This window comes from Narcine bancroftii, chromosome 1 (assembly GCF_036971445.1).
Source record: "Narcine bancroftii isolate sNarBan1 chromosome 1, sNarBan1.hap1, whole genome shotgun sequence".
Taxonomy (NCBI): Eukaryota; Metazoa; Chordata; class Chondrichthyes; order Torpediniformes; family Narcinidae; genus Narcine; species Narcine bancroftii.
Window position 1 is genome coordinate 211,361,790 of NC_091469.1, and position 18,996 is coordinate 211,380,785.

The 18,996-nt window shown below is 42.4% G+C and overlaps 1 protein-coding gene across 1 annotated transcript in view; it reads left to right on the forward strand.

Moving 5' to 3' along the window:
* Window positions 1–5,235: 5,235 nt before the first annotated feature.
* Window positions 5,236–18,996, forward strand: part of LOC138738886 (protein Largen-like) — a 277,587-nt gene continuing 263,826 nt past the window's right edge. The window contains exon 1 of the mRNA XM_069890025.1: window positions 5,236–5,438. Coding sequence (XP_069746126.1) covers window positions 5,391–5,438 — 48 coding nt within the window. The 5' untranslated portion in view covers window positions 5,236–5,390. The remainder of the gene's footprint in view (window positions 5,439–18,996) is intronic.

Consider the following 18,996-nt stretch of genomic DNA (forward strand, 5'->3'; position numbering starts at 1 on the left):
CCTTTTATTGTGGATTATCATGTTGTCGTGCGGGCTGGAACTCCCTGCCGAGCGTATTTCACGAATGAAGCTCAGGGCTGAGGTGGCTTTACAATCCAGCAACCATTGGGATTCTGCCCATGGCTGCGGCAGTCAGCGAGGACCAAGCGTGCACGGTACTCCAACCCTGCGGAGTTGCTCTCAGCGCCGTCGACCGGCGTTGCAAATGCTTCTACCACAACTGTTTCTCTTTCCTAAGCTTGGAGGGACAGAACATCGATTTATGCTTATTGTTGCAACAGGGATTGTTGCAACAATAAGCATAAATCCTCTGTTGCAATAGGGGATTTTTGAAAATGTAGCAGGGGATCTTTTATTTTTTTTTATAAATATAGCAGGGATCTTTTAATTTTTTTTGAATGTGGACATACAGGCCAATTCGGCCCTAAGAGTCCGTGCCGCTCAAATTATACCCCATTAACCTCCACCCCCCGGTATGTTTTTGATGGGTGGGAGAAACCCCACGCAGACCTGACGGAATCAATGTTTGTAAGTGATGATCACGTGCAACTCCCGTTTTTACTGACATTGGAAACAATCTTGAGGTTTAGCTTTAATTACGGACCACATGACTGTCTCAAAATTTCTCTCCGCTTTCTTCGCGGACTTAAATGTTGCAGCACGTGCTTGTTTCAGCCGACACGTTTGCTTCCAGAAAAAAATATGCTGAAATCTTGAGTAAAGGAACTGCTGGAGGGCTGAGCCTACAGACCAGTCAAAAGATTACGGGTTGAAATGCTTTCCAGTGGTTCTCAACCTTTCCATCCCACTTTCAGTAATCCCTCTGCCATTGGTGCTCTGTGATTAGCGAAGGTGGGATGTGAGTGGGAAGGGAAGGTTGAAAATCACTGCTCTGGACCCAAATGTTACTGAAATATTTTGCTTGAGAAAAATTGTCATTTGTCCACTTCATTTGGAGATATGAAACGTGCACATAACGAGTCAATGAGGTACAGTTACTTTTTTTTTCCACCCACATCCCACTTTCAGTAATCCCTATGCCATTGGTGCTCTGTGATTGGTAAGGGATGGCTGAAGGTGGGATGTGAGTGGGAAGGGAAGATTGAGAATCACTGCTCTGGATCCAAATGTTACTGAAATATTTTGCTTGATAAAATTGTCATTTGTTCACTTCATTTGGAGATATGAAACCTGCACATAATGAGTTAATGAGGTACATTCTTTCCACCCACATCTCACTTTCAGTAATCCCTATGCATTGGTAATCCCTCTGTAAGGGATGTCTTAAGGTGGAAAGAACAAAGTAACTGTACCTCATTGACTCGTTATGTGCAGGTTTCATATCTCCAAATGAAGTGGACAAATGACATTTTTTCTCAAGCAAAATATTTCTGTAACATTTGTGTCCAGAGCAGTGAGTGGAAAGAAAAAGGTTGAGAATTACTGCGTGACCGACACAAATTATTGATGGTAACATGGAACGGTTTTTATCCAACAACTTTGAGGCTGTTGAATCTACCAGTGCTAGCCAACTCCAACACTATTTCGGAACATCAAACGATGTGTCGCACGACTGAATCGTCCTTTTTTCACTAAATCCAGCTTCTTCGCATATGGTGTTAATATAATGTTTATCATTTTCTAAGTATAAACTTTATTAACAACCAAATGTTATAGAATAGAAAACAATGTCGTCTTTTTGACAATTGTTCGTGTGTCTTGCTGTTTGGCTACAGCAATGGTTCCATCTACTTCCGTGATACATGGTAAATTCGATTTGATGTTGTCATTTTAATATATTTTCTGGCATGCCCAGTAAAGGCACGTGTACGCATATTCTAAAGGCTGAGGAAGTTGCGGTTTATAATGTTTTATGAACTTTGAACAACCTGATCAAAATCCCTCAATGAAGTGTATTGTCTCAGAAGAGTGACATCTAGCTATGTATTTAGCATGGTCCTAGTACTGTATTTGTTGAGTCTTTCATGGCTTGTTTTAGCATCATGCTGAAGAAGATTGAAAAGAGGGTTGGTGCGAGAACGCAGCCTTGCTTCACGCCATTGTTAATGGAGAAGGGTTCAGAGAGCTCATTGCTGTATCTGACCCAACCTTGTTGGTTTTCGTGCAGTTGGATAACCATGTTGAGGAACTTTGGGGGACATCCGAGGCACTCTAGTATTTGCCAAAGCCCTTTCCTGCTCACGGTGTCGAAGGCTTTGGTGAGGTCAACAAAGGTGATGTAGAGTCCTTTGTTTTGTTCTCTGTACTTCTTCTTGGAGCTGTCTGAGGGGAAAGACCATGTCAGTAGTTATATGGCGAGCTCTCCACTGGCCACTGTGACAGAGGTGCACCAAAGAAGAGGTACAAGGACTGCCTAAAGAAATCTCTTGGTGCCTGCCACATTGACCACCGCCAGTGGGCTGATATCGCCTCAAACCGTGCATCTTGGCGCCTCACAGTTCAGCGGGCAGCAACCTCCGTTGAAGAAGACCGCAGAGCCCACCTCACTGACAAAAGACAAAGGAGGAAAAACCCAACACCCAACCCCAACAAACCAATTTCCCTTGCAACCGCTGCAACGTGTCTGCCTGTCCCCGGACTTGTCAGCCACAAACGAGCCTGCAGCTGACGTGAACATTACCCCTCCATAAATCTTCATCCGCGAAGCCAAGCCAAAGAAAGAAAGAAAGAAGTACTGTATATATTTGTTTAAAAGTGCTTATTTGCATATGTTATTCGTGAATGCGAAATGTTTTTCTCTCCTCCCCCCCCCCCCCACCCCCCACCAGAATTGCTTTGTTTGTCCTGTACAGTTACACCTTTCTTCACAACATTACGAGGTCTTCTACAGGTCTAAAATATTGAAACGAGACGGTTGCATTGAAACGAGAATTAGGTCGCGATTAACTGGAGCGGGCAAATGGGAGTGGACAGGTTTTACTGTAATTTAAGCTCCTTTGTGGTACAACAGCCCTTGGCTAACGGCTCAACTTTTAAACGCAATTTCTCCCACCCCACCCCGACTGGGAAAGAGGAGCTGCCTTGTCCACATTAATTGTTTAAGGGCAGTTGCTCAAAGTACCTGCAAGTACGAGATTGGCCTCTGGACGGGAAGAGTGAGGCGTTTCCAGCAAAATAATTCCATTCTACTGACTGAACATCACTACCCAGGTAAGCATTTGGGATACAGGTAGAGCTCTATCAATCGGGGGGAAAAAAATCCAACTAGGCACTCTGCACAGACCTTTCAGTTCTGTCATGGAGTAGACGCCACCTTTGGCTACTGTCTCGAAGACAGTAGTCCCGGCAAACGAAAGCTCGTTGGCATTCATTAGCAAAAGTTTCGCTCCTAATTATATAATTCCCGCGCTTGGCCCCACGATTCACCAGACGAGTGAGCAGATTCACGCATTCAGTCACTTCAGATGAGCAAGAGCGTCCCACTAAAGCTCAGAAATCCGTTCACTTGATTCCAGTGCCTTGGGCTGGGCGAGGGAGGATGGGGAGAGGCATATCAGTTGGTGGTGAAGGATTGGGTTGATAATTCGCCTCCCTCGGGCTCCGAACCTCTCCAACGACCCCCGTTTGGCTCATTTTGACGCACCGCACCACTCCAGCTTTCGTCTCCAAGTCAGATTTTTATTCCGCACCTCCAAAGGCTGCCGGAAACTGTTTCTTCTCCCAGGCGGGGCGGTGAGGAGCAAGGATCCCGTGAAACGAAGCGGGAGCCTCTCCTTGCGTGCTAACTCTGTGGGAGTTGGAGGGTAGATTGAGAGCGGCGTATTGTGGTGGGGGAAGGAGCAGCATGTGGGACTGCTCCGTGTGTGTGTGTGTGTGTGTGTGTGTGTTTTGGGGCTCTGGGGGTTAGTGGCAAGAAGTGCGTGAGTCTCCGAGGGCGATTGGTTCGGTGGGGGGGGGGGGGGGGGGGAAGAAATGGGGTGACAGAATAGGGCGATGCATGTATCCGCGGGCTTTGTGAGCTAGGGGGCTGGGATAGGTGAGGCGGTGGAGCGTAAGAAGGTGTTGGGGAGCGGGCTTTGTGAGCTAGGGGGCTGGGATAGGTGAGGCGGTGGAGCGGAGAAAGGTGTGTTGGGAAGAAAGGTTCGTGTGTGTCTGTGGGGCGGTCTGAGTGGGATATAGGATATGTGTGAGGATGTAGGGAAAGGTGGTCTCCTTCGGGAAGGTGCAAGGGGTTTTTCATGTGCTTGTATGGGTTGGTGTTTGAGTGAGGATATGATGACTGTTAAAGGTGGTCTCTTGAGTGCGGCTGCGCGTTTGGGCAGGTGGGGTGGGGATGATGAATGTTAAGGATGGTCTCTGTAGGGGCTGTGAAGTGTGGGAAAGTGCTGGTGAGTCGGTATGGGGGTATTGGAATGGAGTGACGGGTTCGAAGTCCACAGTATGACCTCAAACTCCGAGTCCTTCAATCGAAGGTTCGGAAACCTGCCGAAATTCACCACCATTCCCCGCTTATTACTTTGCGAGTTAAACTGGACGTCGGGTCGGCCGGTGGTCTGTTCGCATACAACATCTGAAAACCAAGTTCTCCATGAGTCTGGAGAAGTTAGACATCCTTTCCCCTCCTCGTCCTGTCCCATTGGCGATTCTCCATCAGTTCCAGCCAACTCTTCGTAGTTGTGCCACGCGTTCTCAGGCAGGCTCTTCCTGTTTAACCCATGAGTACCTGGGCTGCCAACGGCCCCAGGCGCTTTCTCTGCCGCCCGAACGCCGCAGAGGACCAGATTTAGAGCGGGTGGAAACTGGGCAAGATTTTCCGACAATCACCCAGCACTCCCTCCCCTTCCCCATCACCCAGTCTCTCTCTCTCTCTCTCCCCATCCCCCGAGCTGATGGACCTGAGCAAGATGTCACCAGGGCTCCCTGTCCACCTCCCCCTCTCTGCCGGTAGAAGTCCGCGCTATTGCACTCTGTGCTAAGTTCGGCTTTCCTCCAAATCACAAAACAAACCCGGAGTGACCCGCCACGGCTCTGCCCTTCTTCACGGCACGGGAAAGAGAGGACAGACTATGGGTGGACAGGCGATTGGAGCAACCCGACTCTTTGCAAAAGCAGGGAGAGTTTGCCGGCGCCGTTTAATTCCGAGGAGGCAAGGGTGGTGTTAGTCAGCAAATGCAGGATGGCTTTAATCAAAACCAGGTTGGAATAATATTTACTTACATAGTCTTTTGGTGTTTCTAAATTGACATGCACACTGACGCAGGCGTACTGGCGAGATTTCCGCAGTCCTTGGGAGCCCGCAGTTGCACTGGCTTGATGGCAATAGGCGCGGAGACGGAGTCAGGGACGGCAAGACACCAGCAAGATCATGGGCAAGATCGAGCCCCGTACGAGATCGTGATCTTCGGTGCCGTTCTCACCGCACTCGAATAATGTCAGGGAACTCAAAACAACCGGAGGGCGCAGCCTGTAAGGCAAAGGTAAAAGAACAGATCAAGACTATTGTAGACGATTTGGAGTTAGTCCTGGGCGATTTAAAGAATGTGGCTAAAGAACTTAAAGAGGTAAGCAATGTAAAAAAAGAGAGAAAAACATAGATGTGTGCCAGTTTGCAAAGGGAGGGGGGGGGGGTGTACGATGGGGTTGGTGCTGCACTGGAAGAGGGGCGATCAAAACTGCTACTTCTGTGAAAATTGCAACTTGACATTTCCTGGCCCCTCTCCTCTCCCCAAGGGGGAAATCGAGCGCGGCCCGAAGGAGAAATACTCCGCTGCCCTAATTGAGGTTTGCATGGTGCAATCTTTCCCCCGCTGAGGCTCTGAGTAACAGATGGGCGTCTGTTTCCACACCCCCCCCCCACCCCCCCCCGTCATTTCATTCGCGCGTCCGGCAGTTACATATATATATAAATACTTTAGAGCAACTTGTTTTCGGCCGAGTGGTTGGTGCATCGATCCTGTACTGTACTCCAGAGAAAGAGTGAAATCCTTGGCTCGCCCTCCTTGATCTTCGCAACTAATCTGTACTATTCGACAATTTATTGCGCAGTCGGCGACCGCACGGATTAATTAGTCGGTAGAATGGTGCCTTGTCCAAAATGACGGTGCAAGAAGTGTGTGTGATCCGACCCATCACCTTTAAACCATGAACGTAATATACGGTATGTTTAATAACAGTTCCGAAGGCAGAAATCAATCAGTTAAAACTTGATCCGCCAAATCGAAATTGATGATCTCCGCCAGCACTGAAGGCTCCATTGGAGTCGTGCGGAATAGAACGCGCCTTTCGGCCCCACTCGTCCATGTAGACATTCTGGGCTGGTCTCATTTGCTTGCATTTCCTCCAAGCTCTTCCTCTCCATTAAATGTCTGGTATTGTGCCGGCTTCTCGATGCCTCTGGCTGATCATTCCAGACACGGACCACCCTCTGAGAGGAGGAAGGGGTGGGGGGAAGAATGTTAGAACAGCGTCCACATTCTCATGCAGTGATTACGGGAGAAAGGTATTTTATCTCAACTGGGAACGGCAGAGTTAAACGTGACGTTCTTTAATTCATCCAACGTTGCTGTTACTTATTCAGCAAGTCGCTTAACTCGTGTTCCTGACGGTTTTCTTTTTTAAAAATCCGAAGATGAAGTCAGTCGGCAGGATCAGTGAGCGCCTTGTATATCTTTTGAGATTGTTGCCAGCGATTTCCCAGCTCGTTTGCTTGGCTTTCGGAGGCGACGCACTGGCCGAAATCTGAGATCCAGGAGTACATTAACGAACATGCAGTCCAACATTGGCTGGGGACTGAAGTGTGATCACACGCCGAGCTGAAAGAGGATCCAAACACATCTGGAGTTCATCTCAGCCCGCTGGATTCCGCCTTAAAGGAACCGCTGTTCCCCTCTTTCTCAGCAAATGGGCTTAAAACGGATGACCCTTAACGAACACCCTTGGAGATGAACCAATCTCAAGCCCATCGCAAAGTGACAGCTGAAGCCGTGATGTTTAAAGGGACAGTACTGCGATTAGATAACTGGAGACGCAAGAGGCCATGGTACCCGAGGAACTCAATGGGCCAGGCAGGAGCAAAGGAATAGTCGACGTTTTGGGTCAAGACTGATATAAAGTCTGGGCCCAAATAGTCCACAATCCCTTTGTCTCTATAGAATATAGGGGTAGGCTATTTGGCCCTTCAAGCTTACACCGCCATTCATTTTGATCATGGATGATCATCTACTCTGTACCTAGTACCTGCGTGCTCCCCGGATCCCCGAAGCCACAAGGACCAAATTTAACTCCCTCTTAAATAGAGAAAAGGAACCGGCTTCAACTACTTCCTGTGGCAAAGAATTTCCACAGATTCACCACTCTCTGAGATAAGTTTTTTCTCATCTCAGTCCAAAATGACTGTGACCCCTGGTTCTGGTTTTCCCTAACAACGGGAACAATCTCTTAAGAATTTTATACATTTCTGTAAGACCCCCCCCCCCTCAATCTTATAAATTTCAGTGAGTATAAGCCTAGTCGATTCAGCCTTTCTTCATAAGGAAGGCCTGCCATCCCTGCTATCAATCTAGTGAACCTTCTTTGCACTCCCTCCATGGCAAGGATGACTTTCCTCAGATAAGGAGACCAAAACTGTACACAATACTCTAGATGCTGCGTGACCCACTGAGTTTCTTCGCCAGGTTTTTTTTTGCTCTTGGATAAACAACATTAAAAGGTGCAGTGATTTAAAAAAAAAAGATTTAGAAAAATTACAGTGGTATGCTTGTGTAGGTAAAACATGTGATTATAAGATTATTCCAGGTAATAAATTGGAGTGGAGTTGCATACAGATTTTGCACTGAGCTCCATAAAGGTAAAATGAGTGGCTTGATAATTATATGTAGTTTGTGAATAAATGTTTAATTTAGCCACTATAAATAAATCAGTGGAACTTTTTTTTGGGGGAGGGGTGTATTTTTGTTTTGTTTTTATTAACTGGCTGATGCGTGTATTCTAGAATAAGGACATATTCTTTTTATCATTCAGTAAATTGTTTCCAGATATTATGCTCAGGAAACCATTTGATTTATCACGAGGGTTTCTGGCCTCTTGTTGTACACAGTGACATTTATTCACTAGCTTGTGTGTTTTTTTTTTGCTGAGTCTCAATGATCAGTACTGTTCCACATCAGCCACCTTGGGATGTTTTACTACGTTAAAATCATTGCATAAATGGAAGTGTATGTTATATTTAGAAGGCTGACTTTTCAAATTTTTCAGAACAACTTAGATTTATTTCATGGTGTAGCCAGGAATGCAAACAGGCTGTGAGTCTACTTCCAGACATGGTATCATGTAGTTTTAGAGGCTAAATTGTAAAGGTGCACAATTTTATATGATAAATGATGTGAGTAGGGACACTGATTTGACAAGGTCTGAAGTCCCAAAAAGAAGAGGAACAACATTTATAATACAGATTTTGCACAATATTTTGAAAGCCCTCTGCCCACCAATTATTTTCTGTTGCCTTTGACAGTCCAGAATTACAATGTCATTATCTTTAATTAAGATCTTCAAGTGCCTCAATTAAAAATATGTTAATTTTAGTCCAGGGGTATGATTCTCACTTGAGGTGCGGGAGGTCCTTGGATCAAATCCCGGACGAAACCCTATAAAATATTACGGAATCCAGAGGACCCCAAAAACCAGCAGCATTAGAGATGCACCACAACACAAAGGTGTACTTAAACCAAAGTAATTTTTAATTATATTTGAACAAGAAAACAGAATTAAACCTTATTACTATCAACTTACTTAACCTACTTAACCCCCCCCCCCCCCCAAATACTAAGCGCAGGTGTGGGTAATGTGTATATAAGCTTAGAAAAATTCTTTGGATCATAGTCCAATCTCACTGGTTGCAGGCAATTCTTGTACTGTGCACAGAAGTTAGCATTAACAAAATTCACCAGTCTTTGATGCTTAACAGGCAAATGGCTACCACTCAGGAGGGTTATTGTTGGTTTTCAGAGAGATTCCTTTTGTTCCAGGATATCCACACCGTATTCCTTTCCAATCAGTCTTGCTGATGAAACTTGCCCCCTTCAGGGTTCTTCAGATGATCCTCTTTCTTTCAGGTCACTTTTCAGACAGCTAGTCTTCTCCTTTGACCAGGCAGTCTTCCAAAGTTTGCCAGCTTGTCCCTCTGGAACTGAAGTCTATGTCTCTCCTTCTCTCTGCTCCCTCTCTCTCTGAGAGCTCTCCCAGGCACGCTGCTGAATGTTGCTACCTTTTTGCTTTCTGCAAAATAGCACTTTGCAAAAGTCCTGCAAAAATTCTGTTTTTCAAATGTTTGTGTGCAACCTGCTCTAACAATTCCTCCCAAACCACCTCTAAATACTCTGTCACACCACCTTGAGTTAATTGATTTCAATGAATAATAAAATGTTTCTTCCAAAATCAAATTTGTGCTCTTTAACAATACCGTCTTTTATTTAATGAGGAATAAGTAACTTCGTTCTACTTTTGATTATTTTAATCCAAGGTTTAGAATTTCTATAATCCTCAATTAACCAAACTTCTGACCAGCTGCATGGAGAGATTAAGGTGGTTTGAGTTTTTTTTAACCATTAACAGGTGGCTTTAATTGAAACTTCCATATGTTAATTAAGGAGGCTGGGTCATAATATTTACAATTTTGTCAACAAATTTTTTTGTTTCTCCCTGAAACAGAAATTATTCATTTTCAGCTTTAGTAAAATTCATATTCAAATTCTTTCACCAATGGAAAGGAAAAAAAAATCAAAATATTTACAATCTGATTTTCCAGAGCTGGGCCACATTTCCTGCTTCTGTTCCCACCCCACCCCCCATTTGGGGAATAATGATTTTTAAGTTGTGCAATCCACTAGATTCTCAACTCACTGCAGGGTTTAAAGTTATCATCCCTTTGAACCATAGAATATTAAAGCTCAGAAACAGGCCCTTCTGGTCTACTGAACGTATTACTCACTTAAACTCACCTGAACTTCATCCATATCCATTCATACCGCCTTGATCCATGTGTCTGTCTGAATTGATCTTAAATGTTATGACTGAGCCCGCATTCACCACTTCATCTGGCAGCTTGTTCCACACATCCACCACTCTGTATGAAGAAGTCCCCCCTCATTTTTCCCCTAAACTTTTCCCCTATCACCTTCAACCCATCTCCTCTGGTTTGAACGTCTCCGACCCTCAGTGGAAAACACCTACTTGCACTATATCCCTCATAATTTTGTATATATCTATCAAATCTTCCTTTCTTCTTCTCTCCAGGGAATAAAGTCCTAACCTTTCCCTGTAATTCAGTTCCTCAATCCAAGCAACATCCTAGTAAATTTTCTCTGCACTCTTTCAATTTTATTGATATCTTTCTTGTCGCTAGGAGAGCAAAACTACACAATACGCCGGATTTCGCTTCCACAATGCCTTGTACATGTTTACCATAACATTCCAGCTCCTATACTCAATATTTGGCTGTATAAAGGGCAATATTCCAAAAGATCCCTTTATGACCTTATCTACCTGTGATGACACTTAAGTGAATTATGTATCTGTATTCCCAGATCCCTCTATTCTACCTCACTTCTCAGTGCCCTACCATTTAGCATGTATATCCTCCCTTGCTTTGTCCATCCAAATTATAAGTTGTCTGCTTTAAATTCTGTATTCCATTTTGCTGCACATTTTTTTCCTATTGGTCTAGACTGCTGTGCAGGCATTGAAAGCCTTCCTTCATGTCCACTACAATCTTGGTGTCATCTGCAAGCTTGCTGATTCAATTTACCACGTTATCATCCAGATCATTGATATAGATGACAAACAACAATGGACCAGCTCTGATCCCTGAGGCACTCCTCGAATCACAGGCCTCCAGTCTGAGAAGCAATCATTCACTACCACTCTGACTTCTCCCGCAAAGCCAACGTTGAATCAAGTTTACTACCTCACCATAAGTATCGAGCAACTGAATCTTCCTGACTAACCATCCATGTGGGGCCTTGGCAAAGGCCTTACTAAAGTCCATTTAGACAGCATTCACAGCCATTCCTTCATCAACTTTACTGGTAACCTCCTTGAACAACTCTAAGATTTGTTAATCACAACCCTATTGTGCACAAATTCATGTTTATCCCTGAGAATCCAAATGCTTGTATATCTGATTTCTTAGAACACTTTCCAATAGCCTATCTACTACTGATGTCAGACTCACCAGTCTATAATTTCCTGGGTTATATTTGGAGCCTTTTTAAATAACAGATCCCTTGGCTGATCCTGAATGATGAAGTTTTGTAATATACAAAATGTCATTTGTTAAAGTTTTTAAAATGTTTTTGTATTTATTATTGCATTCCTAAAACAACACTGTTCTAGACACTTTCAAATAAATGTCCTGATATTTATTTCTTTGTCCTTTATTATAATGGTCAATACCACAATCCCTCTGAGTGGATTGGATAGATAATCATAGTTTTAATTTACAGTTTATCTTGGCAATCTGATACCTGAATGATTTTTTAAAAACTTTTCTGCTTGTTTAAGCGTTAGCAGATGAATCTTGTAATTCTGTGTTTTGAATAGATTTCTTAACTATGTAAGTAGGATCATTATGTCCAAGAAGTAATTAAAAAGGAGTTGAATGGATACTCAGTTTGTATACCTTTAAATTGCTATGAATCACTGACAATTTTGTTCCAGTGTCAAAGTTTTGGGCTTACTGCACAGCACATAAACTCATCAGTTCCACCAGAACACTATTAGTTAAGTTAGTGGTTCTCAACCTTTTTCATTTCACTCACATCCCACTTTAAGTAATCCCTATGCCATCAGTGCTCTGTGATTAGTAAGGGATTGCTTAAAGTGGGATGTGAGTGGAAAGGGAAAGTTGAGAACCACTGGGTTAAGTGAAAGCATCTTCTGACAACATTGGTTACCTCACAATATCAAAGTATAAAAGGACTGCCTTGTGCATATAACCTGCCATGTTTTTTATTAATCTTGCCCAATATATCGAAAGCATTGATGCTACTGACGTAATGGATATTAATATAGCTTTAAAGCGGGTGTTTTCAAGCTGGATTGCTTAAGATGGTATGTGAGTTTAGGGGCAGTTTTAAAACCACTGCTTTAAGGTGAAAAATTATCCATTCCATTAATGTCACAAAATAAATGTGTATTTAAAATAAACTCAGCCCCATCGAAATTGCAAAGTATTTACGCATTTACACACAGCATAATTTATCAGTAGAGAGGAGGTTGAATATTGATTTTAGATAGATTTGGAAAAATATCGAAGGAAACACAATCGGAAATAAGTGGTTATTTATTAACCAACAATAAGGTGGTTGCAAATGTTTGGTGTTTTAGACTCCAGATGGTTGATGTACTGAAGTTATCTCTGTGGATGATAAAAAGGACAAACCTACTTTTACTTCCACAGTCAATGTGGCCTTACAGGTTATTGGATTTGCCAAACGTGTGAATTTGAAATAGAGCATGTGAGCCTTGACAGATCGAAGGAAGCCGATGAACTGCCAATTAACAAAATAAAATACCTGAGTTGGCAACACGGTAGGTGTAGGAGTGAGTGTGACACCTTTACAGTGCAATACCTTTACAGCACCAATGATCGGGGCGGGGGTTCAAATCCAACGCTGTCTGCAAGGAGTTTATACCTTCTCCCTGTGTCCCGGCTTGAGTTTTCCATGTGGGTTCTGGTTTCCACCCACTGTTTGAAATGTACTGGGGGTGTAGGTCAATTGGGTGTAAATTGGGCAGCATGGACTTGTGGGCTGAAATGGCCTGTTACCGTGCTGTATGTCTACAATTTAAAAAAAAATTAAAATTTGGTTTGCATTCTTACCGAATGAAGTAAAACTTCAATTGTGCTGAAGGTGTTAAACTAGCAGGAAGCTTGCAAAGAGAGGTAAAATGAAGAAAGTTGACGTAGTTGAATATCCAATAAAGTTAAGTAGAATAAAATGGAATAGTTCTCAATTGTTGACTATTCAACATAAAGAAGTGACATTGAGTAAATAACACATCTAGAGAGATCAAACATTTCAGGAACATTATTTTTTAACTGACCAGTGCTGTAACATAAACTGCTCATTGATATAGGCTGAACAAACAATAAAATGTTTCCAGTCTACATCTTCCATTTTCAGGAAAATCAACAAGGTCCCATCATACCCTGAACACAATTTCTTCTCCCTCTTCCCATTGGGAAGAAGGATTAAGAGTATGGAAGCATGTACCAATAGGCTTAAAGTCAATTTTTTTGTTGCAGTATCAGGCTACTAAATGAACCCAATAACTATGCTATCTCAGTTATTCTTGCTGGGTTCTAATGAAACTTTCTTTTCATTGCATTCCTATGCATTGCAATTGTGGTCTTGGCATGGTTGTATGTAAGTGGTGTGTAGCCTGTTTGTCTGCTTACAGAACCCTCCTCACTGTGTTAGATATCTTGTGATAAATAAACTTTAAAATCTTGCAGCAAAATTATATATTGTGCATTATTTAAATATATATTGGCACTATTTATGGCTTAAATTTTTAACTTAAAGTTTGAATTATGAACTTTAATGCTTTACATAATTATTACATTGAGTTTTATTTTGGCACTAGTTCAGTGGTTCTCAACCTTTTTCTTTCCGCTCACATCCCACTAAGGAATCCTTCTGCCATCGGTGCCCTGTGATTAGTAAGGGATTGCTTAAGGTGGGGTGTGAGTGAGAATCACTGCTCTAGACCCAAATGTTAGAAATAATTTTCCTTGAGAAAAGTTGTCATTGGCCCATTTCCTTTGGAGCTCTGAAACCGTGCACATAACAAGTCAATGAGGTATGATTAAAACAGTGGTTTTCAAACTTTTTCTTTCCACATACATAGCATCTTAAGCAATCGCTTATTAATCACGGAGCACCAATGGCATAGGGATTGCTTAAAGTGGTATGTGAGTGGAAAGAAAAAGGTTGAGGACCATTATACTAATCTATATGATGTTGTGAATTATCCTACAATTATTATTTTTTTCTCATCAGTTATACAGCATGAATTTGGCCTTGTTGACCAAAATGCCCTACCTGAACTCATCCCAATTGTCTGCATTTGTCCCATATGCTTCAACTCTATCCTGCCCATGCACCTATCTAATTTTTTTCTTAAACTTTGCAGTAGTACCTACCTGAACCATCTCTTCCAAAAGCTCATTTAATATTTTCACTACCATCTGTTTTTTAAAAAAAAACCTCCGATTCCTATTAAATTAGTTCCCCCTCACCTAAACTAGTGTCCTCTGGAAAACAATTCCCTTGCTCTGGGCACTCTGCTTTCATCTGATCTATTCTCATAATTTTATATACCTCCATGAGATCAGAATTTATTGTAATGAGCATGTCACAACATTACAGTTGCAAATATTTCTATAAATGACATTTTTTTAAAATAAAAGTAAATTAATGGAAAAGAAGAGAAAGTGAGGTCATGTTTGTAGTTCACGTCCATTCAGAAATCTGACGGCAGAGGGGAAGATGCTGTTTTTGTTGTGCTGGGTTTTTGTCTTCTGGCTCCTGTATCTCCTTCCTGATGGTAGCAGTGTGAAGAAGTCTGGATGGTGAGGGTCCTTGAAGATGATAGCTGCTTTCTTCTTTCTTTCACCTCTTTTGGATGGCCAAATCCATAGATCCCTCAAGGTCACTGTACAGGTGGATAGGATAGTTAAGGCAGCCTATGGGATGCTGGAATTCATTATTGGAGGGATTGAATTCAGGAGTAGAGAGGTCATGTTGCAACTCTACAAATCACTGATGAGACCACATGGAATATTGTGTCCAATTCTATTCACCTAATTATAGGAAAGGTGTGGAAGCTTTGGAGAGGGTGCAGAGGAGATCAACCAGGATGTTACCTGGATTGGGAAACAAATCTTATAGGCAAGGTTTGCAGAGCTGAGTCTTTTTACTTTGGAGCATAGAAGGATGAGAGGAGACTTGATAGAGGTCGACAAGATTATGAGAGGCATGGATAGGGTGGACAGCCAGCACCTGTTTCCCAGGGCAGGAACGGCAAATGCCAGAGGACATGTGCACAAAGTGAAGGGAAGGAAGTTGAGGGGTGACAGCAGGAATGTTCTTTTTACACAGAGTTACAGGTGCCTGGAATACCTTGCTGGGGATGGTGGTAGAGGCTGAAACATTGGGGGCATTTAGACAGACAAATGGATGAAAGGAAAATAGGGTTATTAGTAAGGGAGGGTTTAGTAGATTTTTTTTAGGAAGGGATATATGGGTTAGCATAACATTGAGGGCCAAAGGGCCTGTACTGTGCTGTATAGTTCTATATCCTTGATGGAATGAAGACTGATGCCCAGGCATTTGAAGAGCTTAACCCACTGATGACCCCTTGATGTGGACTGGTTCATGTTCTGATTTCCCCCTCCTGAAGTCCACTTTCATTTCCTTAGTCTTGCTAATGTTGAATTCAAGGTTGTTGTTGTGGCACCACTCAACTGAACTAGCTGATTTATCTCCCTCCTGTACGCTTCCTCATTGCCCTGTGATTCTGCTGACGACTGTGGTGTCATCAGCAAATTTGTGGACAGCATTTGAATTGTGCCTGGTCACATATTCATTGGTGTAGAGCATCCTTGAGGTGCACCTGTGTTGATCATCAGAGAAGAAAAGTCATTGTTTCTGATTCGTACTGACTGTGGTCTTCCAATAAAGAAGGCAAGCATCTAGTTGCAGAAGGAGGTGGAGAGGCCCAGGTTTGCAGCTTGTTGACTAGTGGAGAAGATATGATAGTTTTGAAAGATGAACTGTAGTGGATGAAGCATGTGTTGCAGTTGTCTAGGTGATCCAGAGCTTTGTGGGGTGGCAGTGAGAATGCATCTGCTGTGGAACAATTTTGGGAGTAGGCGTATTGCAGTGGGTCCTGATTTTGGGTGTGAGTTACTTCTGGTCATGACCAATTTCTCAAATCATTTCCTCACAGTAGGTGTGAGAGCTACAGGCCCCAGTATGATCAATGCCCTTTTTAGCAGGTGGGATCCTCAAACTGCAGCAATTATTAAAAATGTTCAAGAACACTTTATCTAGTACCCTGCCAGGAACGCCACCAGGACATGACACCTTGTGAGGATTCACCTGCTTGAAGGATGTTAGCCTCAGAGACAGATATCTCAGGGTCATTAGCTTCTACAGGGATACTCATTGGTATTGTGGAATGGAATCCCTCATCCTTCAGAGCTCCAAGGAATAAAGCCCCAGCCTGCTCAATCCCTCCCTATAAGTCCTGTCCACATCATCGTCATGCTTCTCTGCACCCTCTCCATCTTGTTGTCTTACCTGCAGCATGGTGACCAAAACTGAACACAATATTCCAGATGGGGTCTCACCAGCATCTTATAAAACTGTAGCATGACTTCCCAACTTCTATACTCAATATTCTGACTGGTGAAGGCCCATGTGCAGAAAGCCTTTTCTACCTCCCTATGAAGCCACTTTCAAGGTGCTATGTATTTGCATTCCTAGGTCTCTCTGCTCTGCAACACTCCCCATGTGTCTACCATTGATCCTATCCATTACAGATCTCCAAAAATGCCACACTTCACATTTCTCTGTATTAAATTCCATCAACCATTTCTCTGTGTACCTGCCCAATCAAGAGGCTCCAATAGCTTAGTGATTAGAGCACTGGTCTTGTAAACCAGGGATTGTGACTTTGTTCCTGGCTGGGGCCATTTCTATAAGGGGTGTTGGACAAAGTGATGACTCTCTTCCTTACACGAGACAAAGTTAAAGAATTTTATGTATGTTACATTCTAAATGTATTACATGACAATAATGGAACCTTTACCAATCAAGATCCTGCTGTAATCTTTGACAATTGGTATTAAATTATTTTATTTATCATTTTATAATTATATGATGACATAAAACTATTAGATCATGATAATATTTTTTTTGCAGTGCTGATAACCTGATAAATTGTTAAACATCAAGTCTTTTCCAGTTCAAGTGATGCAAGAATAAATTGATGTTCTATTGTAAAAGCCAAGCACGTTTACTGCATAAACTTTGAAATTCAGATTATTGAATGCAATGAATCATCAACCATTGTTTCACCTACCTTTATCTGTCAGTGTTGTAACAAGAAGGGTCTCATTAACGAAAACCATAAAAATGTATGCAACTGCAGAATCTTTTCTGTTTTTAAAAAAAAACTGGGTGTAAAGAAAGGGATTAGGGCAACTGTAAGCATGTGTTTATTTTAAAATATCTTAGGTACATAATGTCTTTTGCTTTTGATTCTCAAGTAGGAACACTTGATTTTTGAATGTTTGCAATATTTGTATCAGAAACATTCCTGAAAATGCAATCATTGCAACTAGGAAGCTTGGAAATGTGGCTTAAGAAAATGTGAGAGGAATTTGTGCAGACCCCACAGATAATACCAGTTAGGCTTACAGTGACCTTTTAATACCTTGGGATTTGCTACATTTGCTGCGTTCCTACCTGGGCACTTGCAGTTTTTTTTATGTAAGATCAATGGTTCTCAACCTTTGTCTTTCTACCCGCATACCTCTTTAAGTATTCCCTATGCCATCAGTGCTCTGTGATTAGTAAGGGGTTGCTTGAGGTGGGATGTGAGTGGGAAGGGAAGGTTGAGAATCACTGCTCTAGACCCAATTGTTACTGAAATATTTTGCTTGAGAAAAATGGTCATTGGCCCATTTCCTTTGGAGTTCTGAGACTGGGCACATAGTGAGTCAATTATGAATGATCAAAACAGTGGTTTTCAACCTTTGTCTTTCCACTCACATCCCTTACTAATCACAGAGCACTAATGGCATAGGGAATACTTAAAGTTGGATGTGAGTGGAAAGACAAAGGTTGAGAACCACTTGTAAGTGATGGGTGAAAACTGGGTAGTAGTAAATGCGGGCTCAATTTTAATATTTAAGAAGCATTTGGATAGGTATATGGATAGGAGAGGTATGGAGGGCTATGTACTAGGTGGAGGTCAGTGGGACAATGCAAATTAATAGTTTGTCTCCGACTAGTAGGGTCTTTCTCTATGCTGTAATATTCTTTGGTTCTGTTGTTCTATTTGGTCAAATGTTAATGGTGAAAATCACCTTGAAACCCCACATCAGTTTATCCCAGGATACCTCTCAACAACAATTTTCCATCTCATAAGATGTACAAATCGGAGAATTGTGGAAAGTGAGTGTGCCATCGAATTGGAATTTCAGTCCCAGATGGCAATTCCATAAAGTTGCTTCAGTAATTTAATCAGAGCAAAAATAATGCACACCTGTTTTAGTCCAGATCCATGCCTATCCAAGCAAAACTATTTGATCCATTAGTTTATTGTCAATAGTCAGTCATATTAAGATATATTTCATAGGTGATCATTTCTTCTTGAGTCATTCAGCACAGAAACAGGCTCTTTGGCCAAACTTGTTCATGCCAATCAAATTGCCCATCTAAGATTGACCCATTTCCCTGTTCTTGGCCCATTTCTCTCTCTCTCTAATCTTTGCACCTATCTCAATGTCTTTTAAATGTCCCAATTGTATCACTTTTACCAGTTCCTCAGCTTGTTCCATATACACGCCTCAGGTGCCTTTTAAATCTTCACACCCTTACCTTAACCCAATGCCCCCTCGGTTTAGATTCTCCTACGATGGGAAAAACGTGGTTACCATCTTCTGTGGTCATGATTTTTTATGCCTTTATATGATCACTACTTCGCCTCCTATGCTCCAGAAGAAAAATCCCAGCCTTTCCACCCTCTCTCTATATTTCAAGGCCTATATTCTTGATAAACATTTGTGTATCCTTTCCATTTATTTTTAGTCATACATACAGCACGGTAAATTCCATTTTGACTCATGAGCCCATGCTGCCCACTTACACCCAAGTAATCTACCCACCAAGTAAGTTTCAAACGGTGGAAGGAAACAGGAGCCCCTGGGAAAACCCATGCAGACACGGGGAGAATGTACAAATT